Source organism: Lacerta agilis, chromosome 8, assembly GCF_009819535.1.
Source record: "Lacerta agilis isolate rLacAgi1 chromosome 8, rLacAgi1.pri, whole genome shotgun sequence".
Lineage (NCBI taxonomy): Eukaryota > Metazoa > Chordata > Lepidosauria > Squamata > Lacertidae > Lacerta > Lacerta agilis.
The window spans coordinates 39,058,853-39,082,658 of NC_046319.1; the positions used below are offsets into that span (position 1 = coordinate 39,058,853).

A 23,806-nucleotide genomic window follows, 5' to 3' on the forward strand; every position below is an offset into this window, starting at 1 on the left:
CCTGCCATTGAAACCACATAGGCTAGAGCACCAGCCTTCAACTAATGGATGAAGACCAACTACCAGGTCATAGCCTGATCCAAGGTGGGATAGTGCAACAGCAGCAACAGCAACATTTAACTATATGGTAGGAGAGAGAGAGAGAGAGAGACGGAAAAAATGTGTTACCAAATGCATGTTCTGGTTAAAGACGAATCCTGGATTTGGGAAGGTTGAAGGCCACGGGGCTAGTGGATGTGTTTTAAAGTCGCTTGGAGGTGTTCTGCTAATCAGAAAGGATCTTCAGTACAATTAAGATATGCTTTGTGGGAGGGAGGAAATAGAAATTCTGTGTCAGTGACTTGCTCTATCAAAGTAAGCAAGATATAGAAGATCTGTGTCTCCTCATGTTGTTATTTAACGTTTAAAAATAGCTGCCTGGAGCAAACTTGGTGTTGGGGCAGGAAGTGTTTAAACTTTTTCACTCCCTGACCTTTTTCATGAACGTATTGCCCATCCCAGAGTTGTTATTAGTTCCTTTGGGAAAAGACAGGTACCCAGATTGTAGCTGTCTTGTTTCCCCACTACATGACACCCAAAGTTTATTAATAAGTGTATCTGTCAGGAGGAAGGGGAGGATTGTGAAAATGGGGGTGGGTTAGGCCTTTCTCACATTGATCCAATGTGCCCTCATGCCTGCTCTTAACATGTTTTTCGGACATCTGCTGACATCTTTTGTCATTTGGCTCTTTCTGGGCACCTGTGCTTGTGACCTGTGGGATTGGCAGAAGGGATGTTAGCACCCCAGACTCTTACTTTGTCCCTGCCTTTAAAGTGAACATCGCAAATCAGCTGGATAATGCTGTTTACACGAGGAGGAGTGGCTGCCATGCTTTGAGTTTGACCAAATAATACAATATTCTACTGAACATAATGAGGATGTTGTTGCTGCTGCTGCTGCTGCTGCTGCTGCTGCCGCCGCCGCCGTCGCCGCCTTAAGAGAATGTCCACAGACTTGCCCTGGAGCTTAAGCAGTGTAAGCCCCTCAATATTTTCCTGCAGCAGAGTGGGTGACTGGCAGCCCTCTCTAGTGGGTGCAAACCCCAAGTCTCTTAGTTCTTCAAGGGACCAGCACCCACAGTCCCATCCAAACCTCACTCTGGAGCTATCCTGCATTATTTCTGCTCCCCTAGTAGTTGTAGCAGAAGCAAAAGTGTCTGCTGCTTTTCTGACTGAGTTCTGCTGTGGCAACCAAACCTTCCAGCAGGCTGGCCTCTGCACCGGGCATTCTTGACTATTGGCCCTAGCTTTGCAGCCTAGGATCAGACGCCTCCTGAGCAGGAGTGGCAGGGGGTGGGACTGTGTTTTGCCTGCCTCTCTTGGCATCAAGGCAGACATGGTGCATCTGCTACTCTCTTCACACTTTGAAGTGCTGCCTCTGGCTTGACTCTCAAAGGCTTCATTGATAAAGCTGTAAATAGAACTCTTGGCCGGTTGCTGGCTTAGAGGCATGAAGACATCCGCCAAAGAGAGGATGCTTATAAAACGTATTTTCTCTCCTGCGCCTCTTTCACTTCCCAGCTCAGCCACCAGGCTCTGCTCCCATCCAGGCAACCCCATGCTGCAGTGAGTTTTAAGGCTGCACTGTGTGGTTGATTAGCTGATTAAAAACCTTTTGATTGACTGAAAACACGGCACCTGATTAATTAGGCAAAGCATTTTTTTAATGTTAATTATTCATGATAAAGATACTTCTTTTCATTGCAGACATTCAGAGGTTGGTTTTCAGTATGACTCATTCCGGAGTGCCTGGCAGATACCCTCTCTATTTAAGAGCACATCAATCCCCTGCTATGAATAGTGACTTCGGGGGGGGGGGGGCTGACACTGGAAGGGCAAGAGCAATGAAATGACTCTAACTGGCAGCTGCAGCCTCTTTGGTTTGGGGAAGAGTTGGGATCAGAATCCTCTTGCATCAACTTTTCATTTGGCTTGGCCTTTTGTGAGCTGATAGAGGAGGTTAGCTTGGACTGTTTAATTGGAACTTGGGAGCTGGTCTAGTGTGCCACTGCTCTGCTAGTGTGTGTAGGGGGAGGTGAGTTACAGAGCATGCCATGTTTATGGGGATATAGTGTCTGTACAGCTTCCAAAGGGCAGGGCGCCAACCTCACGCCTCAACCAACTGAACCCATGGGAGTCCAAGGGCCTGTTTAAATTGCAGCTGTTTCTTACACACCACACGCCTGGTGAGGGATTCTCCTTGCAAAGACTGAAAACAAGAAATGGAATGAGCATAAAACCTCCCGTGTCTTTATTCTACTCCACCTTGCACAGGACTGGAGTAGTTTGGTTAGTGCTACAGCTTGATCCAGATGATTGCTCTTACATTATCAGAGGGACAGTGGCTGTTGCTGCTTTGTCCCTGTGTGCTGTGGGATCATTTTCATGTTTGCTGGGCAGCTTCTCTCTCTGGAAGAATACCAGCTTGTCAGGGGAGAATATCGACTGGGACTGTGATACAAGGGTGAAAGTGTTAAACCCCCTTCCCTGTGTGCTGCAATCCTGATCCTCATTCCCGGTGACTCTTGTTATAAAAGTAAAAGCAAGACCTCTTCAGTGTTCCCTGTGCATTTAACGTCTGCAGCTGAGACTCTGAATTAGCATCTTAAGAACATCACCATGTACTTTGGGCAGGCTAAAAATGCTTCTGCCCTAATTCAAAACCCAGAGTCATTAAAGGAAACTACCCAGCTCACCCTGGAATGCTGCGGCTTCTCTCCAATACAAAGTGGTTAGCAGAATAGGGCTCAGCATGAGCTGGGATCTGTCTGGAAACGGGATGTTAGAGCAGATGGGACATTGGTCTGAGCCAGCAGGAGTATATGATTGCTTGCTTACCTCCCCGCCCTTCACTCTAAAGTCCCAGGGCAAGATGAAAGACTTCAAAATGGCAGATACACTCTAAGGATCAGCCTGTCTATTAACTGTCCACAAAATATGAAATGACTTCAAGTTATTCTCAAGCCATTTTTACACGAAAGTGTGTGTTCGCATGAATAGGTTAAAAATGGAGTTTGCTGTCCAAGTAGTTGCCACGTGGTTTCTGTTTTCCCATCATGGGGGCTGTCACAAGGGTTTGCCTGTTCTTGTACCCAAAGTTCACCCATATTTACTGAAGAGGAGAACCTGCCCCATACCTTAGGAATATAAGAAGAGTCTACTGGAATGGCTCGTCTTCTTGTCAGCATCCTGCTCTCACCCTGGCTATCCAGATACCGGGGGTGGGGAGTAAAGGTAAAGGACCCCTGGATGGTTAAGTCCAGTCAAAGGCAACTATGGGGTTGCAGCGCTCATCTCGCTTTCCAAGAGCTGGGACAGAGCAACAGGAGCTCACCCCATTGCTGGGATTCAAACCACCAACCTTCTGATCGGCAAGCCCAAGAGGCTCAATGGTTTAGACCACAGCACCATCCACATCCCTACCAGAGGGAAACTCACAAGCAGGACCTGAGTTCAGCAATCTCAGCTCACTGGTGGTTCCCAGTGAGCGGTATTCAGAGGCCTACCACCTCCAAGATGGGAGGTAGCACCCAGACATCATGGCTGATAGCCATGGATAGTCTTATCCTCCATGAATTTGTCTAACTCTCAGGGCCATCCCCGGATGTTTTGCCCCAAGAGGCAAAAGAGAAAACGCTGCCCTGTCACCACCTCTTCCTCTGCTGCCCACCCACCGCCATGCACCCACACGGCATCACATGTCTGCCACCTGCCAGCCACTGGGCAGTACATGGGCGCACAGAGAAAGAGGCTGACAAGTGCAGGGCAAGCTCCATGGAGGTCGGATCGGCCACTCTCCCAGCTTTCTGGAACCTGCCACCCTGAAGGAACTGCCTCACCTCATGTGTGGGCCAGCCCTGCTAACTCCAGGTTGGTGGCCATCATTACATCTTGTGATAGCCCTTGTATCTACGGGTGAAGGGTGGCATACAAATTTTTTTGCATAATAAATATATAAATAAATGCAGCAAATTACAGATTTTAACTAAGTGCCAAGTGGATAAGTATTTTCTTTGTCTGCACGGAATCCTCCAACACTGAGCTTCATTCAATGGCCCGGAATTATAAGAAAAGGAGAAATACTTCTCTCTATCAACATTCTCTACCCCTAACAATTTTAAACGCTTCTCTTCTGTCCTCCCCCACCCCTTACTCACCTTGCATCTAAACTAAAAAACCTCCAACTGTTGTAAAGGTAACTGGAAAAAAGTGATCTTGAACATAGTGGCTGATTTTGTTTTGAGCAAATGAAATCACCACGACCCCTTTAGGTTCATAAATTCTCTGTCTTGCAAAACAAAGAGCCCATCTTTTCCTAGCGAGGAAAAGCAGGCCCCTCTTCATGATATACCACGCTGCTTTGAATTAGGCTGCATCTTGTAAAATCAGCCAGTGAATCATGCAATGCTCTCTCCACAGAGGAGTGAGTTGTTTGTGCCTCGCATGGCATATCATGTAAATAGTTGCATAAGAAGTCACACTTGCATGCCAAACTGTGCTGCTTACAGGGCAAGCTTGACTGCCTTTTGCATGCTCTGCCCTACTAGGAATTGCTAACCCAGAGCTGGGGGAAACGGAAACAAGGCAAGGAAGTATTAGCATGCGCAAATGTTGCACTGTCATGGAAATGTGATGCTTGTGCATCGTCTGATAGGTGAAATGAGGAAAGTTCTGAAATGGAACTTATTTGTGCTGAGTCAGATTCCCCATTTGCCTCTGAGTGGCCACTGTGAGAATGGGATGCCATTGGCTTAATCCATCAGACTCATTCTACATTCTTGCATGAACAGTTTTAGGGGACTTAATGGACTCTAAAGCTTTGATTTGTAGGGAACTGTACAACCCTACGTTTTAAGATTTTCAGGAGAGGCAATTCTTTCTGCCCTGCCAATATCTGTAGCATGTTTGGCAGAACTTAAGGCAGGGCCTTCCAAGTGGCTTCCCCCAAACTCCTTGCAAGGGAGGCCCATGTAGCCTCTGATTACCTTCTGTCAGTAGGAAGAAATAAGAAGAACATAGGAAGTTGCCTTCTACTGAGTTAGACCCTTGGCCCCTCTAGCCTAATATAGTCTGCACTCTGGCTGGCAACAGCTCTCCAGGGTTTCATGCAAAGGACATTCCCAGTTCAGCTACCTGGAGATACAGTCAAGGAATGAACCTGGGACCTTCTGCATGCAAAGCAGATGCTCCACCACTGAACTAGGGCCCTCTCCTAAAGGGGAATATTTTTAGTCAGACAAGGGTCCAAGTAGTTCCTCTTGTTTTATGGTCACCGCAGTGCTGATGTGTGTTCTGCTGGCTGTTGTTGTTTGTATCAGTTGCACAGGAAAGTTGCCATTCCTCTAAATTCCTCAAGGCAGACACTTTTTGCCAGACCATATTCACAGAGTGAAGTTTGCACTGGCTGCCCATATGCTACTTGGCCAGGTCAGGCAGCAAAATGAGAGATCAGGCAGTCCCTGAGATATTCTGGACCCAAGTTGTTAAAGGGCCTTGAAAATAAGAACAATGGACCTGGCTGGGTAGCATATGGGCAACCAGCACAAGCTTTTCAGCGCTAGACTTATGTGCTAGCAATAGTCTATCCCAATCAACAGTCTAGCTGCAGCATTTTGCATAAGCTGGAGCCTCCAGACCAGGCCAACAGAGAGAGCATTGCAATATAATAACTGAGTCTTGTCAATCAAGCTGGGCAATTTCCTCCAGTAGAAGTTGGTGGGGAATCTTCCACAGCAGGAAAAAAAACCCCGGAGTGTGTCAAACACGGGTGAAGCCATATTTGGGGAAACTTGACTCTTCTTCCGCCTATATGCAACCCTTCTCCTTGGTACTTGCATAAATGTAAGCTGAAGACGTCACTGAGATGGTGAGTAATGCTTCACTGCTGGACCCCCTTTTGCTTGGCATGGGGAGGGAATCATGCCACCAGGACGTTAATGAAGAGGGAAACTCAGCCAGGCTTTAAGGGCAGTTTCGTAAGTTTTCCCTGCCATTCAGTGGCCTTGCCTCCTGGGCTGTTATCATGTGGATCACCCTCCGCCCCTCTGCTGATGGGAAAGCTGGGCATATTCCTTTAAAAGTAAGGGAGATAAAGGGTTCTTTCTTTGCTGTGAACTCCTGCTAATCAGTTTACTTTGGGGCAGAGGCAAATCAAGCAACGGCACCCTTGGAAGGAAAATAGGACTTGGGAATTCAGAGCTGGGAGAGGCGGAAAAAAGCTGGCAAGTTCTCCCCTTTCCTTTTTTCTGGGACAGAGACCCAAAGGAAGAAACCAGGTACAAGAGAGCAGAAGCCAAGAAGACACGGGTGTTGGGCTCTCCAGCATATTGCGCCAAAGAAGGGTCACTGGAAGCGTGTTGCTGACTCTGCCACCCCAAACCTTTGTGTGGAGCATGTCTGGTCTCACAGCTCTGTTCTGAGACATCTATCCATCGTTTCCCTTGGAGAGAGAGTGGCCACAGAGGTTTCTTGCAGGTTCCGCAGCCTACAGGTGAGTTCCTGGACCATGTTAACTATATACTTGTCTCCCCCAAGAGAAAACTCTGTTGCAAAATCCTGTGGGTCTCCTTTGTCTTTCTGTAGCATTCCCACCAAGGTGCCACCATGTCTGTGCCATCACCCCTGAGGGTGCTGCCCAGCCCCCCGAATGCCACTGCAGGCATTCCTGTGAGCAACGAGACCAATGAGACGTTCTGCACAAGCAGCCAGCAGGTGGTGATCCCTGGCGAACTCTTCCTGACCCTGGGGATCCTGAGCTTTGTGGAGAACTTGTTAGTGGTGGCCGCCATTGTCAAAAACCGGAACCTGCACTCGCCCATGTACTATTTCATCTGCTGCCTGGCTGTGTCAGACATGCTGGTGAGCGTCAGCAACCTAGTGGAGACCCTCTTCATGCTTCTGCTGGAGCACGAGATGATGGTTGTGCAGCCGACCACCGTGATGCACCTGGATAACGCCATGGACATGCTGATCTGCAGCTCCCTGATGTCCTCGCTCTCCTTCCTCGGCGTCATCGCCATCGACCGCTACATCACCATCTTCTACGCCTTGCGGTATCACAGCATCATGACCATCCAGCGGGCCGTCACCATCATCGTGGTCGTCTGGGTGGTCAGCAGCATCTCCAGCACCATCTTCATTGCCTACGATGGCAAGGCGGTCATCCTCTGCCTGGTCATCTTCTTCCTCTCCATGATCACCCTGATCATGTGCCTCTACATCCACATGTTCAGCCTGGCTCACCAACACGCCCGCAGGATCTCCAGCCAGCAAAGGAAGCCGTCGGCGCCCCACTTCACTAGCATGAGAGGGGCCATCACCCTCACCATCCTGCTGGGCGTCTTCTTCATCTGCTGGGGCCCCTTCTTCCTTCACCTGATCCTCATCCTCACTTGCCCTGAGAAGCCCGCCTGCAACTGTTACTTCAGATACTTCAACCTCTATCTCATCCTCCTCATTTGCAACTCTGTGGTGGACCCCATAATTTACGCCTTCCGGAGCCAGGAGCTCAGGAGGACTTTGAAAGAGGTGGTCTTATGCTTTTGGTAAGGAGCAGGAGGCGGCACTGGGGGTCTGAGGGTGCAAGTAGCCACTGGGGCTCTCCTGCCCTCCCCAGAGGCAGCAGAGGCAGCCACTTTGCAACTGGGAGCTCACCACTCCCTGGTGGCACTGGGGATGGGCAAGCAGAGGAAGCCTCTGGGAGGAGGCGCCAGGCAGCGTTCTCCACATCCCAGGGCCAGGAGGAAGAAACAAAGTGTGTGTGTGTGTGTGTGTGTGTGTGGTGGGGAGGGATGTTCTTTTGCTTCCTGACTGCCTTCAGCCTAGAGGCATAGCTGAGATGTTGTATAACTCTCTGCTGTTTCCTTGCTAGTGATCTAGGGAAGCCATTCGTTCTTCCTCTGTGAGGGCTCCAGGCCTTTCCCGTCAAGGTGTGCAGAGCAGAGGGTGAGGATGACAATGGCAGGTGCAGCAACATTTTCCCAATGCAGAAGAAGGAAGTGTGTGTGTGTGTGTGTGTGTGTGTGTGTGATTGTGTACACACTCCCAATTGCGCTGCATCCAGTGCACAACAACCTCTGGATTGGGAAGTGGCATACAAGTGATGTTAACCACAACCAATATTGATCCTCTCCTTTCTGAGGAAATGCTGTGTTTTGATGCATTCCCAGCCCCACCCCCCCAAACCAACTCCGATTTGGCTTGTGAAAAGATACGACCTCACTGTTTTCAGCCAGTAATGTGTGCACAGTCTAAATATGTGTTTTGTATGTCAAGGAGCTTTGCAAGGTAATAAAGAGGAATGTTTCAGAGTATGTGTGCCCCTTGCCAACTGAGGAACCCCAGGAGGGCTCTACCCTCCCTGGACTTGCCTCCCTGCAGGAATGTGCATTCTGAAGTATGCACAGGTGTTCCTAGGGGTTGGTGAAACTGGCCCCCTCTGGGGCACAGGCCTGGGCAGGTGCACAAAAATCATCTATCTGGCTATGGAGTGTATGGCATGCATGTGGGTGGTGACGCAACACCATTGTTACAGTGAGATCAAACATGGGAGAAGCTTCCCATCCTTCTCAAACCATGGCACAAAGGTGTGCAGTGAAGTGATGGGGGCGACATCAATACAGCTCCTTGCCAAGGTTGCAAGGGACCCTACAAATGCCTCTGGGAGCATGCCCACCAGAAGTGGGTGACCAGGAAATCCAAGTCCGATGAAGGACAGTTGTCTCCCATTAACATGAAGGGCTGTCCCACACAGAAGATAGTTCTTCTCTGTTGCTCCAGAATCAGTGGCTGGAAAAGGCAGAGAAGTAGACTATAATGAAACATGAGGAAGGCCTTCCAGATAGTGGCAGCTGTTCAGCAGTGGTTTGGGAGCTGGTGGGCTCTCCTCTCAAGAAGAGGTTGAGTAGCCATCTCGCAGGGTTGTTGTAATTATAGCCTGCATTGCAGGCCCCGTATGGAGCAGGAGGTGGGGCTAAGGAACCTTCAAAGTCCTGTCTGATGCTGTGATTCTAAAAGCATCTGAGCCAAGAGTTCCCAAACTGATTTACAGCTTGTCTGTGGATTTGTGGTTAAAGGCAGGAGACAGCACATCTATTGCATAGAAGATTCATACTGCATTTTAATTGCTTCTTTTGTTTATTATATTGTATTGCAATTTGAATTCAGTGGAATACAAGGATGTGATTTTAAAATGCAATTAAAAATCACACAGCATCTAGTACAGCACAACACAATTGCTTCAACAGACAGACAACACCATTAACCATTTTCTGAGGGCCTGGGTGGTTTGGGAACCATTGCTCTGAGCCACATTGTGCAGAATACAAATCATGGGTCAGGATGAGGGAGACAGGAGGAGATATGAACGGCTTGTTAGTAGAAGGTGTATTCTGGAGAGCATAACAACTCACTTGCAACACCGTATAAGAAGCAAGTTCAGTGGGAATTTTTGGGGGGTGTTGTCTTTCTCATATGCACCAACTGTGTGCATTCTCAGACACAAACAACACACAAATACAGAATGCTGGGGAGAAGCACACAGCACTTTTATTCCACCTTCTTATCTGATACACAATATTTTGTAGGTTTTTGTCGTGCATGTGGCATAAATGTGCAACTAGCAGGTTCTGTGTGGGAGAGGAAGTTGCGAGGGGGCTGCAACTATTTCTAAGAAGTGAGAGCTCCACCTGACCAGGGGCTTTTGTTTTGTTTGAGCTCTGCCACAATGACTCATGCCTATAGAAAAGAAAATTGGGGGGGGGGGTGTTCTACTCCCAGCCATTCAGCAGTCTGACTAGTCTCTGACACGCCACTCCCCCTGGGAGGGAAAAGGGCCTCACCTCCCTCCTCTCTCCTGTCAGTGGGCTGCAGCTGAGGCACCAGAACAAATTGACAGGGTCCTTTGCATGCCCACCTCTGCCTCCCAAGCCTACCCATTGCCCATGCACCTGATGTATCATGCATATGGAGCATCCCTTGGCAATGGCATAAAAGTTCCATGCGCAAGTCTGTTGCTCGTGTGGCAGGCTGGCAATCCAGAGCATCCCTTCTACCCCAGGCTAGTGGCTCCCTCCCTCCATTCACAAGCTCCTGAGCAGCAGACACATACATGTCCTGTGGCATTCCCTCCCCCACCCCTTGTTATGCAGCAGCCTGGTTGTTCTGGAATGTGGGCACCATCTATTGGCTGGAGATGGCACTGGTGCTTGCTGCCTTTGCCCTTCAGGTCCTCTTGGGCAAACATCCAGAGCTGGTTCTATGTCCGCATCCAGGGAAGGGCCATTGCTCAGTGGCAGAGGACCTCTTCTCCCCGGTTCAATCTCTGGTGTCTCCAGGTGGGCTGGGAATGTCTCCTGCCTAAAACCCTGGAAAGTTGCTGTCAGTCAGTGTAGACCAGGGGTCAGCAACCTTTTTCAGCCGTGGGCCGATCCACCGTCCCTCAGACCATGTGGTGGGCTGGACTATATTTTGAAAAAGTAATTAATAATAATGAACGAATTCCTATGCCCCACAAATAACCCAGAGATGTATTTTAAATAAAAGCACACATTCTACTCATGTAAAAACACGCTGATTCCCGGACCGTCCACGGGCCGGATTGAGAAGGCGATTGGGTCGCACCTGGCCTCCGGGCCTTAGGTTGCCTACCCCTGAATCATCTGGTGCAGCATAAGGCAGCTTCATATTATTCCGGCAGGGTGGCTAACCTTTTTGTTAGGGAAGGACCTAAGTTCAGTGCCAAAACGAGCAGCTTTGCATGCCTGGGTTCAAGTATGGCTGAGAAAAGACTCCTACCTCAAACCTTGATGAGCCGCTGCTGCCTGTTAGTGAAGACAATATTAAGGCTAGATGGTTCTCAGTGCACCCATTCCTTGCCAAGGCAGGTGCTTTACCTGAGAAAGAGGGTGAACTGGCTGTTTGCCCACTGCACAGTCACACTCACTCTTGAGTTCCTTTGTCTCTCTTCAAGGCCTGATGTGATTCTCCTTCAGGCAAGCCCTTTCTTCTCTAAGCTCTGTCATATGTTCCTTACTACTCACTCTGCAAAAAAAGAGAGACCTTTTCTGGGCAAGGCTACTCCCTAGGGCAGCAGCCACATCCACCATTCTGGGAATTCAGCTGCTGTGGGGAATGATCTCAGAGTGCTTTTCCTTGCTAGGAACTTGGCTGCATTTTACTGCCACTCCAGATGTAGGAGGGACTGCACAGGCAGGAAGTCTGGCAGAGAGGCTGGCATGGGATGACCATGAACAGGCCCTGAAGAATAGGTGGAGAAGGGCTTAGAGGCCAGAAGAATTTATCCTAACCTGCAGCTAGAAATGTTTTCATAGAATCATAGAATTGTAGAGTTAGAAGGGGTCCTGAGGGTCATCTATTCCAACCCCCTGCAATGCAGGGATCTCAACTAAAGCACCCATGGCAGATGGCCACCCAACCTCTGCCTAAAAATCTCTAAGGAAGGAGAGTCCACCAAGCAATGCTGGGTTACCAAATAGGCAGAGGAGGCACCGGTCTATGGGCCCCATGCCTTTTAGGGGCCCAACAACAACAGGTAAAATAATATTGATTCGATCTTGAAAGAAAATTACAATTAGGCTATCCAATGCTATCCCACTAGAGCAGGGGTGGTGGTGAGATTTCGACAGCCTAGGGGCCTCTACAGGATTTAATCCTGCACTGCTTCCAAAGGAGTCTGTTCTCTTATTACCATGAGAAAGTTCATCCTGATGTTTAGTTGGAATATCCTTTCTTGTATGTTGAAGCCATTGGTTCCGGTCCTACCCTCTGAAGCTGGAGAAAACAACCTGGCTCCATCCTCCATGTGACAGCCCTTTAGAGATTTGAAGATGGCTATCATATCTCTTCTCAGTCTCCTCTTTAGCAGGTTAAACATACCCAGCTCCCTCAATCGTTCCTCATAAGGCTTGGTTTCCTGACCCTTTGTGCATTAGGTGGGAAAATTGTCCAGTGGGAACTATTTGTGTGCGTGCAGTTTGAGAATAAGGGATTATCAGTAAGGAGCTAGATTGTTCTTTGAAAAAGAAATAAATGAGATTTCTCCCTTCTCCCTGGACCCTGTCTCTTCCTGTTTTCTGAAAGAATAATTATGGGGTGGAGATGCTTGTGGAGTGGAGGGGCATTAATAGGGGTGGGAAGCCTAGACCAGACACTGGGGGGCGCTGGTGTCCAGCAACAGGAAAGAGAGAAGCAGCTTTGCCTTGGTGGACAGCAAGACTTAACCCTGAGCCAGCCAGGATCCAAGCCCTACCTGTGACATGTTGCCAGTGCCAGAGCCCAGGTGAAATCATCTCAAAGAAGCGTTGGGTGCCCTTCAGCACGTATAGAGTTCCCAGGTCCCAGCCAAGCACCCGGCATCCCTCTGTGATTTAAGGTCTGGGCTTGCAGATGGGAAGATATCATCAGGCCTAGGCTGGCTGCTGGCGACCAGCCCCCTCTCCTTGTATACTGGCTAAGGGCGCGGGGACGGGGGACGGGGGACGGGACGGGACGCTGAACCACTCCGAGGCTTCCAGCACCTACATATTCCTCGGGCAGGGAAATGAGTGAGCGGCTGTGGGCCTTTCCGCCTTCAGTTGTATACAGGTGAAGCGGACCTTGGTGGGGGACAGGGCTGGATTTAGGTTTTATGAGGCTCTAAGCTACTGAATGTAATGGGGCCCTTTATATGTCCAGCTGTCCTTTGTCAACAACAAATTGTCGCTGTTTTTTAGTGTTGAATATATGCGGTGCCCATTACTTACATCAAAGGAGCTTACACAACACAAACACTGTTGCTGTATGCAGGTTTTTCTTAAATCTTATATTTTGGAAATGTACATCCAGGTGTTTTTTCCTTTAATTTTTTTTGGGCCCCCCAAAAGAGTGGGACCCTAAGCTATAGCTTGTTTAGCTTATACCTAAATCCTGCACTGGTGGGGGAGCCAGGAGAGCGTTGCCTCTGAAGGGACCCACCCGTTCCCCTGGCAAGGAGCCCCTGCTTGTTGCAGCCTGCTGTTCTTCCTGCTACGGTTCTCGCCTGTCAGAGAGGAGGCAGCCTCCCCCCCCCCCCAACACACACACACTTCGGGAAGAGGTCAGCAGAGTCTCCCGCCACAGGCCTTTGTTCTCCCTCAGGAATTGCAACGAGAACCCAGACACAAAGGAGGGCGTAGGGGGAAAATGACAGGAAACAGATCTGTGGGGCCCCTCCCCATCTCCCCACCAAGGAAAAGGGGGAGAGAGTAGGGAGAGGCAGCTTCCTGCCCGAGCTGGCTGAACAAAGGGGAGGCGGGCGGGGAGCATCCTCGCTCTCTCCTCCTGCGCACCTGGGACCGCGAAGGGGCTTTTGTTCTGCCGGCTTTCCCCCCACCCCACCCTCATCATCTCCCCCCACTTAGGCGATGGCCCATCGCCCGTATCCCCCATAGCTCTCCGCCCTTGTTCCCGGTTGGATCGCTTTCAGTTGCCCCTTGCAAATTGCAAGCAGCGGAGGAAAAGAGACCCACGACGAGGCCCCACCCAGCGGGCAGGGGCGGGGTAGGCACTGCTGAGTCAAGGGGGTTCGGCCAGCTGGCAGTTAGTCAGCAGCAGGTGATTTAGTCAGCACAGAGGCTGCGGGTAAAGAGTTGGTCAAGGGGCGACAGGTTCGAAGGAGGCGCCCATCATCAGAGCCTCTAGGCGGCTCACTGGAAGGAAACACGCGTGTTAAAAACCGATTGTTAAAAGCACCCCAACCTCAGCAAAACACACAGAGCTTGAATGCAGGGTGGCCCCTCTAAAAAAAAAAATCTCCCTCTGTCTTCAAAGGGCTGGATGGGCGGGCGTGATATCAAGACAAGCGGAGAAGCCCCCAACCACAAAGCAGAGCGCTGCTGGCTGGCTGGGGAGTAAGGAAAGAGGCACGCCAAGGAAGGATGCTTTGGCGACACCGTCCGAGGTCATCAAAGGATAATCCAGGACTGGGGCGAGGCTGAAACTTGAGACCTGATAAAAAAAAGATGCCCCCCACCCAAGAGACATCCCAGGAAAGTGGCTGCCCCCCTCACGCACCCCGAGGTACCGCAGCGGCCTACGAAGACAGGCCCCACCCGCCCCACTCTGGGATGTGAATCTCCAAGTCGTTTCAGGCAACAGCCTGGGATGCCTCCTGCATCAGCCGCCTCCCTTGGGCCTTTTCTTTTGCACGGGCCTTTTCCTCGATGCCGGTTTGTGGGCGGGGCGGAAGGAGCGAGGGCCTTTCCCTGCCCCAGCCTGGCCGCCCGCTTTGTGCCAGGCAGCGCGGCTCTGGCCGGCGCCGAGGGATGCTCTACTGGTGCTGATGCTGCAGGGATGTTGCAGTATTTTGCGGCGGCGCCTCCTGATTGGCCGCGGCGTCGACGCTGACGTCAGCGCCCCGGCCTGGGTGCAGCAGGAGGCGCCTATAAAACCCGCCGGCAGCAGCCTGGACGCCTCCGCCAGCCGCTCCGCCAGCTGCAGCCGCCGCCCACCCACCCGCCTGCCTGCCCGCAGCCGCCCCCCCGTAGCACCAGCCGCAACAGCATGAGGGAGATCGTACACATCCAGGCGGGCCAGTGCGGCAACCAGATCGGAGCCAAGGTAAAGGCATGGGGAGGCGGAGACGCGCGCTGCTGGGTCTGCGGAGCTCCACGCCGCCCCCCGACGGCTCCTCCAACGGGACTTGGGGGCTCCCTGGCTGATCCTGCCCGGCATGTTGCGGGCCCCCTGGAAAAGAGCCGAGCGTTGCGCCGACGAGGCGCCCGGCTGCTCTGCTGCTCCCCTTGCCATAGATCCGGGCGAGGTAGCCAGGTGTCATCTCGCCAAGGCGGTGGGGCCGGTTCCCTGGCTTGGCACCGGGGTGGGGCGTGCGCTGCGCTGGCGGCGGCGGCGCCTTTGTTGTGGCCTCGTCTTCCCCCCGCCCGGCTGTGGGTGTGGAGGCACCCCAGGGCTGCGGGGCAGAGCCTCCTTGTAGGAGGTGAAAATGCCCTCCGGCTCCCTAGGAACGGTGCTCCTTTGCTTTCTTGCCGGCTAGCCAGTGGGTGGCCCAGGCCAGCGTCTCTTAAAAAGTCCAGGCATCCCGCTGGGCATCCTGACGCGGCTGTCAGAGGCCCGTGGTCACCCTTTGTTGTTGGCGCTTCTGATGGGAGACAAAAGGAAGGAGTGGTCTTCCTCCCGCCCCCTCCGCCACGCCCATCCAGGCAAGGGTGCTGCCACACCCAGGAAGCAGGGAGGCCTCCTGATTCTCTTAGAACAAAGAAACCCTTCCCTCTGCCTGTGACCTTGCAAGTTCCTGCTGTAACCTTGGCTAGGTCAGGAGGTACCTTGGGCGATCTGGCTATTTATTTACACTCCTTTCCCACCATTTCTCTATGGGGAGTGGTAATGCCTCTCTTCCCTCCTTCAGCCTGCTATGGGGCAACATTTCAGCCCTGCTTCTGCACGGAAAGGGTGGGGCCACCTTTTTTGCCCTGTCTCCCTGGGCTCAGGGGAATGGCTATTCCTAAAGACTTTCAGGAGCCTTTTCCTCCCTTTGCTAAGTGGCTCTGTGGATGACAGATGGAAGGTAAACAGATTTCAGCTTGTGATGCCCCACCCCTGGACAAAGCATCTTCACCTCTCCTCCCCCTTGCAGCTTCAGGTAATGCAGGGCACAGTTGTCCACTACTGGAGACAAAGAGGTGTGGGGATTCTGAGGGTCCTGTGGCATCTTCTGATATCTGAAACAAACAGAATGTTTGATGTCATGGCAGGATCCCCTCCTGTTTCTTGATGGGGCAGTTCCCCCCCCTAGCTATTTGTTAAGTGAAATGGCAGCTCTTGGCTGGTGCAATTGGGCCAGGGAGAGAAGCAGGGAGCACCCTCTCTCTGGGCAGCAAGGGATGGTCTTATTTTTGTTTGTTAGGGGAAATGTCCAAAGCGAAATGAACAAACCTGCAAAAATAGGGGGTTTCTCAAATGGGTTTTCCGTTTCTGCTTTCCCAGGAGACACCTGCTGCCATGACTTAGTGTCACAAAGACAGCTAATAATCCATTAAGTCAACAACCCCCCCCCCCGCTCTTTCCCTGCTCTTCTCTTCTCCACCCTTCAAAACCAGACATCTGTGCCTGCTCTGAATAAAAAGGAAGGCCAGCCTGCTGCAGTATGATTGTACCACTTAATGCTCTATCCCCGTGGGGTAGGGTAGCAGCACAGCAGGCTGAAATCAAATCAGCCCTCTGGAGCTTTTCTGCAGCTGGGACTGGGAGCTCCCCTGCCTCGCCCCCGCCCCACTTAGGAGAGAGGGATAGTCTGGTCATTATGTTGGATGCAGGGAGGTGGGCGAGGGGTATGAAGAGCACCTGCTACTCACCACCACCTGGAGCTCCAAGTCTGTGGCAGCTTCACCACATGTCTCCTGAGGAATAGGTTTGCCACACCTTCTGCAGCAAGGAAGACAAAATGCCCAGGATTGTACTTGAGATTCTCATAAATGAACATTCTCCTCTTAAAAAAGAAAAAGAAAAAAGACACAGGGTGTTTTCTACCCTCCACCCTCCAAATGCTCAACGTGGAATCCTGTGGAAAACCAAAGGAAGTTGAATGGATTTCACATGATCTGAGACAACCTTGGGTTCCGTTGCAATCTTCCCTGAAACTGGGTTACTAAGGCAAGGGAATAGGGTTAGGATGTGACTAAAATTCCCTGTCTCTCCACTGTCTTGCTGCTCCTGAGTCAGGGATTTGGGGGCAGGCAGTCATCAGCTGGGGTGGTGGTGCTGGAGGCTAGCTTTCTGCATAGTTTACCTAAGCAGACTCTTGCATATATGCTAATCTGCATGAATAATTCATTGTAAACTCACAGGTTCTGTAATTGACACATCTGATCAACACAGGCTTTGGTATGGAAGCCTGGCTTGGCAGCCCCTGAGATATTTAAGGATTGTTCTTTTTCTCTTTTTCTAAAATAAGAACAACTTTATTTAGCCTGTTTGGATTCCTGCATCACTCTAGATACGGTATGCCCCAGAGAATTCTGCTGCCAGATCCAGGGTGCTGATTTCAGAAGCCTTCTCTGAAGCAATGCCTGTGCCACGACAAAGGACTATGCTTTATTCATGCCTTAAGATGGACAGTTCACTTAATTATGCATTGGTGTTCCTTTGAAACCTCTCAGAATATGGGCAGGAGTTAATTTGGAAAAGAGAGAGAGAGAGAGAGACCACAGTCACTTTTTCACATCTGAGTCTTCTCTTCCATGGAGCCAAGGGCAGAGTACAGCAGATTGTTATCCATTTCATTCTCTCAGCAAATTTGTATGGAAGGCTTGGGGGGGGGAGACCCTTGTAAGACCCATGCAGTGAGCTTTATGGCTGAGCCAGGGATTTGAATTTGACTCAGCCTGTTCTAAGTCAAATGACACCAAATGAATTGACAACAGGGCTTGACCCTTGCATCTGTTTGCAGTCCTAGGGCTTAGTCTCACTTCCGTCACTGGGTAACCTTGGGTCACCTCTGCATATATAGGATTATATCACTTTCCAGATCTGCTTCATTTTTAGAAACAATTTATTGGTGAAGAGGCCTTCTCAAGGCAGATCTTTTTGCATTGGGTGCTCAGGGGGGATCAGCCTTGTGGCATGTGGCTAATGCCATTGTGTTTACAGTCTTCCTGACCTTGCCATCAATTTCAATTTGTCCTCTTAGTAGTGGGAGCTCCCTGGTAATTAAAGCTCTGTCCACTGGAGATGGTTAGCATTCATGACATGCATCTTCCTCCCCCCCCCCGCCCCCGCATGGTTCAAACTAATTTAGCAAGGACTGAGCAGTCTCCTATACATTGCTGTAAACAAGCCTTTTTTCTCCTGTCCTCCTCACTGCCTTGTTAAAAGTCCTTCCGTTAGTGAAAAGCTCCACCAAAAGAAGCCCTTTCTGTTGTCCTCTAGGAATGCAACTTAGCCCTTGCTTGCAAGAAGCAATTAGTCCCAAGGTAAAAAGTGCTGGAAAATGCATCATTAGCAGCTGTCCTTCCTGAGGGAGTTAGAGTGCTCTTGCTGCAGTCTGTGTAGTGCTGTGGCTCGTAATAAGTTTGCACCAATAACCAGCAGTGCAAAGTCGTGTGCTTATTTGCTGGTGAGATGACTCTGCACAAATTTAGCTGCTTTTCCTTGTAGCTTATTCCCAAAGCAAAATGCTGTGTTGCTTGTCAAAATGTGTACAACAGCCTAATCAACTCTTGCCCCTACCCTTGTCTTGATGGCTAAACACTGCCGATGAGGGCAGGAGTTTCAACACACGGCAATACCCCGTCTGAATGTTCTCACTTTCAGCAGCCTTAAAATACTAAAAGCTCAGCCAGATGGCTGCTTCTCTGTCTCCTTTACTGCAGTGTAGACTCTGCTTCCAAGAAATAAAGCTAGGGAAGCAGTATCTTTAAGGTAGGTACCGGTAGCAAGATGTCATGGTTTCAGCACCATGGCCAGATCCCTAGAACAGCACACACTGCTTGCAGGAAAGAAGCGTTTCTGCCCTGGGTCTCACTGTAGGCTGGCGAGAGAGCCCTTTCAAGGATGGATTTGCTGAAAGGGCTTTTAGCAACCTTCAACTACCAAACGCAGCTACAGCTCCTGATGCAGTGCTACTTGGCAGTTGGGAGCAGCAAATCAAATTTATTTGTGTATTTATTTCTATCCCATCTTTCCTCTATGTTGTTCAAAGGGATGTACTTGGCTCTCCTCCTCCCCATTTTATCCTCACAACAACAACCCTGTGAGGTAGGTTAGGCTGAAATGTGATGACCCAAGGTCACCCGGTGAGCTTCCTGACTGAGCAGATATTTGAACCATGTCCCAGTCCAATACTCTTAACAGCTACACCACACTGGCTCTCTACATGTCACTCAGTTAAGCACCCCCCCCCCCACACACACACATTCAAAAGAACTGCTTGCACTCGCACAAGGAGTGAGGAGTGGATAAGATTTACATGATAAGGTCGGTGCTCCACTTAGCCCAGTATGATGTCTCCAACAGCAGATCAACTCAGAATGCTTTTCCCCAGTGTGGATAATGAAAAAGCTAAACAGCCCAATGTGGGTGGGAATTTCATTTGTTTCTAATGGTATAAAACAAAAATGTACAATTCTTTAGCTGACTTAACATGTAGAAATGTTAATTTTTTTTCTATCTCCCCCCTCTCCACTCTTCTTTCAGTTCTGGGAGGTGATCAGTGATGAGCATGGTATAGACCCCAGTGGGAACTATGTCGGTGACTCCGAACTGCAGCTGGAAAGGATCAGCGTTTATTACAATGAAGCCTCTTGTAAGTTGTGCTCCTACCCTAGACCTGGATGCTATTCCTAATAGGCAGGGATATTCTGGTATACCAAGAAACTTCCTCCTGGCCTCCTCTCAGAAATGACGCTGGAAGGTTTTTCACCATTCCAAGCAGATGATAATGGCCCTTCCCTTAAGCACTTGTAGCGGCATAGAATATGCCATCCATCCTGCCACCTCCTTCCAAGTGAGAGAAAAGCAAACCAGGGCTTCCACTCTCACCCTGGATAGCACCCAGTTTTGCAGCAACATTGCAAAAGGTATTCTTCCTTGTCACCTTTGTTGATCAGCCTAGTCCTCTTTTGAAGCAGAACGCTACAGATTTGAATAGCAGTACTGGAAATTACATGGCTGGTACTGAGTACTGCCATGGGAGACATGGGTCTCTCTAGTCATGGGTCAAAGGCAGGCTGCTTTGAGCATGCATCCTTTAAGCATAACACTAACAGGAGAATGAGTTAAGGCAGCAATGATGGTGGGGAAGCCTGTGACATTCCAGATACTCCACAATGCCCATCAGCTCTGACAACTGACTACCCTGGTTGTGGCTGATGGGAGTTGGAGTCCAACAACCTCTGGAGGGCTGCTACAGATCCCCCATCCCTAGTTTAGAGGAAGAGATAAAGAAGCCCAGCCCCACAATGTATTCTCCCCACAATGTATGCGGCTTAGGACCCTCGTACCTAAGGGACCGCCTCTCCTGGTATGTCCCGTGTAGGACCTTAAGGTCCTCAAATAATAATCTTTTGGAGGTCCTGAATAACAAAGATGCTAGGTTGGCCTCAACTAGGGCCAGGGCCTTCTCAGTATTGGCCCCGACTTGGTGGAACAGTCTATCACAAGAGACCAGGGCCCTGCGGGATTTGGCATCTTTCCGCAGGGCCTGCAAGACAGAGCTGTTCCACCTGGCCTTTGGGTTTGTTTCTGTTTGATATTTATGCTTCATTCTTTTATTGAAAATGAGACTGCAGTTTTAATATTGAATTTTTAAATTTGTATTTTAATCTGTTATTTTAAATGGATTGTTTATGTTTTTGCTGTGATTTTAATTAGTGTTAGCCGCCCTGAGCCCGGTTTTTGGCTGGGAAGGGCAGGGTATAAATAAAAATTTATTATTATTATTATTATTATTATTATTATTATTTTATTTTATTCTCCTTGGTAAAGGATTCCCTGGATTGTTGGGCAAGAACATCTGAAAAGGCTAGGTGGGAGCCTGATGTCATGCAGTGCCCAATTTTGGCTTTGGTGAGCATCCTGCCAAATGGGTACAAGGAAGGGAGATGATGTGGGAGATCAGGAATCTTATAATCACCCCCCCCCCAAAAAAACGCAATAACTCCTGTTGTAAATCAGCAAGGTTGTCTCTCTGGCTGATTGCAATGAAGACAAATCTTCCTTTGTTTTTTTCCAGCTCTCAAATATGTTCCTCGTGCTATCCTGGTGGACCTGGAGCCTGGCACCATGGACAGTGTTCGTTCAGGTGCTTTTGGGCACCTCTTCAGACCAGACAACTTCATCTTTGGTATTGTTTCTCGGCTTTCTTCTGCTGCCTGGCTCTCTTCCCTTTTCTCTCTATCATAGCTTCTCTCAAATGTCATCCAGTTTTAAGCCAAACAAATAGCACAGTTCGACCTCAGACTTGCATAACTAAGCTGTAGTATTTTGAGGTTTTTGGAGCTGCAGGCAAGGAAAGCTGGAAATCTTGGGACGGGGCAGCTGGCTTTTAAGGAATGGGTTAGGCCAGATGCTTTCCAGGGTAGAGAATCTCTACTCCTTGATCTCAGCTTGCAGCTGCCTAATACATCTTTATTTCTAAAGGCTTATACAGGTGCTTCAAACATATAAGCTAAAATCAAAATGCAAACATCTTCAGCAGACTCCATGCACACCTAATTTGTATGCTTGGCCTCTAACCTCTGTGCTCCCCACACAACCCCTGCTTTATAGGCCCTTCCCGTGCCTGTCACTGTCCCATTTCTCAGGGCATTTTAAGTCTCCAGTTAATGAGAATCTTACAAGAGCTACAATTGGAGGAAGTTAAAAGTGGCACAGCAAGCTATTGTTGCGTACTTTTTCTTTTTTTACATAAGTCTGGTGGGCTTTCAAAAATTTCTAACTCTGATTGGTCAAAAGGTAACAGGTGTCCCTGAATGTTATGCCGTAGGGATGATTAGATCTGTACCTTCCCCAGTTGACAGGACAGGGCACACAGATCATTGTTGGTTGCAACACAAGATGGTGTTGGTGTCTCTTCCTTCACAGGACAAAGTGGCGCTGGGAACAACTGGGCAAAGGGTCATTACACAGAAGGCGCTGAGCTGGTGGATTCCGTCTTGGATGTAGTGCGAAAAGAGTGTGAGAACTGCGACTGTCTACAGGGCTTCCAGCTCACTCATTCCCTGGGTGGCGGTACGGGGTCTGGCATGGGGACTCTCCTCATTAGCAAAGTCCGTGAAGAATACCCAGACCGGATCATGAACACTTTTAGTGTGGTGCCTTCCCCCAAAGTGTCTGACACTGTGGTGGAACCCTACAATGCTACCTTGTCCATCCACCAGCTGGTGGAAAACACAGACGAGACCTACTGCATTGACAATGAAGCCCTCTATGACATCTGCTTCAGGACCCTCAAGCTGGCCACGCCCACCTACGGAGACCTCAACCACCTCGTTTCTGCCACCATGAGCGGCGTCACCACCTCCCTGAGATTCCCAGGGCAGCTTAATGCCGACCTCCGCAAACTGGCCGTCAACATGGTGCCCTTCCCTCGCCTCCATTTCTTCATGCCTGGCTTTGCTCCGCTGACGGCCCGTGGGAGCCAGCAGTACCGAGCCCTCACTGTCCCCGAGCTCACCCAGCAGATGTTTGACGCCAAGAACATGATGGCCGCTTGCGACCCCCGCCATGGCCGCTACCTCACTGTGGCCACCGTCTTCCGAGGCCGCATGTCCATGAAGGAGGTCGATGAGCAGATGCTGGCTATCCAGAGCAAGAACAGCAGCTATTTCGTGGAGTGGATACCCAACAACGTCAAGGTGGCTGTGTGCGACATCCCGCCCCGGGGCCTCAAGATGTCCTCCACCTTCATTGGCAACAGCACAGCCATCCAGGAGCTCTTCAAGCGCATCTCGGAGCAGTTCACGGCCATGTTCCGGCGCAAGGCCTTCCTCCACTGGTACACTGGCGAGGGCATGGATGAGATGGAGTTCACAGAGGCAGAGAGCAACATGAACGACCTCGTCTCGGAGTACCAGCAGTACCAGGATGCAACAGCTGAAGAGGAAGGAGAGATGTATGAAGATGATGATGATGAATCGGAAGCCCAGGGTGCCAAGTGAAGGGCTGGGGCCACAGGCAGTGCTTGGGTTCCTCCCAGTGAGGGCCAAGCAGTGACATGGGCCTGTCGTCCATCGCCGTCCATCTTTGCTACTCATTTGCTGAGTTGTAGACAACCAGCTTCTAGTTGCTTCTGATTCAAGGGTTCCAGAACTTAAAAGCTGTTCAGTATTTAACCCCCTTCCTCTTCCTTCTCCTCCCCCCCCTATATTCCCTCTCCTTTGTCCCCAAGTTAGTGCAGCTCCCTCTATCCATAACTTTGATAACTTCAAGGGCCCTGGGTCTTTATTTTTTACTGGTCTGTGTCTATTTTTATGTTTTGGAATACTTAATAAATCTATTGCTGTCCAGCATCTCGGGTGTCCCCTTTCTCTCATTTGGGATAGGGGAGCATGTTCGTGAAGTGGGGAGGGGTTGGAGTGCTGGGTAATGAATGAATGTGGTGGGGTCTTCCTAGTGCTTTGGACTACCCCTTCCCTCAGCCCCAGCTAGCACAGTCACGGTCACAGGGGTGATGTGGGTTGGAATCCAAAACATCTAGAGGGCGCCAGGTTGAAGAACACTGGACCAGAAGGCAAATGCAAGCTGGAAGTCAATCACACACGGTCTTGCTTGGCAACTGAGGGCAAGCATCAAGGTCTAGGCTTGGCTTTTGAACTATCCACCTTGCAGTGTTTCCAACCAGAGAAATTCAGCCATTGCACTTAGGGTGGTCACTTTAAAAACAGACACACACACAAAAAAACCCCAACAGCTTTAGACAATTTCATGCAGGCCAGTCAGTGGTTACTAATGAAAACATATTCAGAGGGGTGCTCTTTGGGATAGAAATCCAGGCCTCCCCTCTTATCAGCAGAATGAGTGGGAGGTCCCCTACATGCAACGGAATGGCCTTGCCATAACTGGAAAGTAAGTAACACATTCTTTTATGAGCAGGAGAGCCATGAAGTCCAGCATCTAAAATGATTTCATGCCACTGCTATGCTTAGAACAGTTTCTTCCCAGATCCTGGGGTCAAGCTGGGAGGAGCTATGAAATGGCCACTGCTGCAGGAGGCAACTGCACATCTGGCTCTGCCTAGGAACTGATTTACTCTCAGGACTGGCTTCAGCACATGGTG

The 23,806-nt window shown here is 50.1% G+C and overlaps 2 protein-coding genes across 3 annotated transcripts; both read left to right on the forward strand.

The window, feature by feature from the left end:
- The first annotated feature begins 5,971 nt into the window (after positions 1 to 5,971).
- MC1R (melanocortin 1 receptor) lies at positions 5,972 to 8,040 on the forward strand. Of its 2 annotated transcripts, XM_033157051.1 has the most exons (3): positions 5,972 to 6,529; positions 6,622 to 7,583; positions 7,910 to 8,040. In XM_033157051.1, the coding sequence occupies exons 2-3, from the start codon at positions 6,643 to 6,645 to the stop codon at positions 7,941 to 7,943; spliced, it is 975 nt and encodes a 324-aa protein (XP_033012942.1). In that variant the 5' UTR covers positions 5,972 to 6,529; positions 6,622 to 6,642; the 3' UTR covers positions 7,944 to 8,040. The 2 variants fall into 2 exon arrangements, with proteins under 2 accessions (XP_033012942.1, XP_033012943.1); XM_033157052.1 differs by having other exon boundaries at positions 5,972 to 7,583.
- A 6,441-nt stretch (positions 8,041 to 14,481) lies between these two features.
- TUBB3 (tubulin beta 3 class III) lies at positions 14,482 to 22,835 on the forward strand. Its single transcript, XM_033157050.1, has 4 exons — positions 14,482 to 14,634; positions 19,225 to 19,333; positions 20,762 to 20,872; positions 21,613 to 22,835. Exons 1-4 carry the CDS (start codon positions 14,578 to 14,580, stop codon positions 22,686 to 22,688), a joined length of 1,353 nt encoding a protein of 450 aa, XP_033012941.1. The 5' UTR covers positions 14,482 to 14,577; the 3' UTR covers positions 22,689 to 22,835.
- The last annotated feature ends 971 nt before the right edge of the window (positions 22,836 to 23,806 follow it).

What these genes read in the sequence shown, in the direction of transcription:
- MC1R (XM_033157052.1), top strand. Translation starts at nt 6,643, where the DNA reads ATGTCTGTGCCATCACCCCTGAGGGTGCTGCCCAGCCCCCCGAATGCC. An exon ending in GAGGTGGTCTTATGCTTTTG is followed by an intron (nt 7,584 to 7,909) that starts GTAAGGAGCAGG and finishes TTTCCTTGCTAG; the next exon opens with TGATCTAGGGAAGCCATTCG.
- TUBB3 (XM_033157050.1), top strand. Translation starts at nt 14,578, where the DNA reads ATGAGGGAGATCGTACACATCCAGGCGGGCCAGTGCGGCAACCAGATC. An exon ending in TTATTACAATGAAGCCTCTT is followed by an intron (nt 19,334 to 20,761) that starts GTAAGTTGTGCT and finishes GTTTTTTTCCAG; the next exon opens with CTCTCAAATATGTTCCTCGT. An exon ending in ACCAGACAACTTCATCTTTG is followed by an intron (nt 20,873 to 21,612) that starts GTATTGTTTCTC and finishes CTTCCTTCACAG; the next exon opens with GACAAAGTGGCGCTGGGAAC.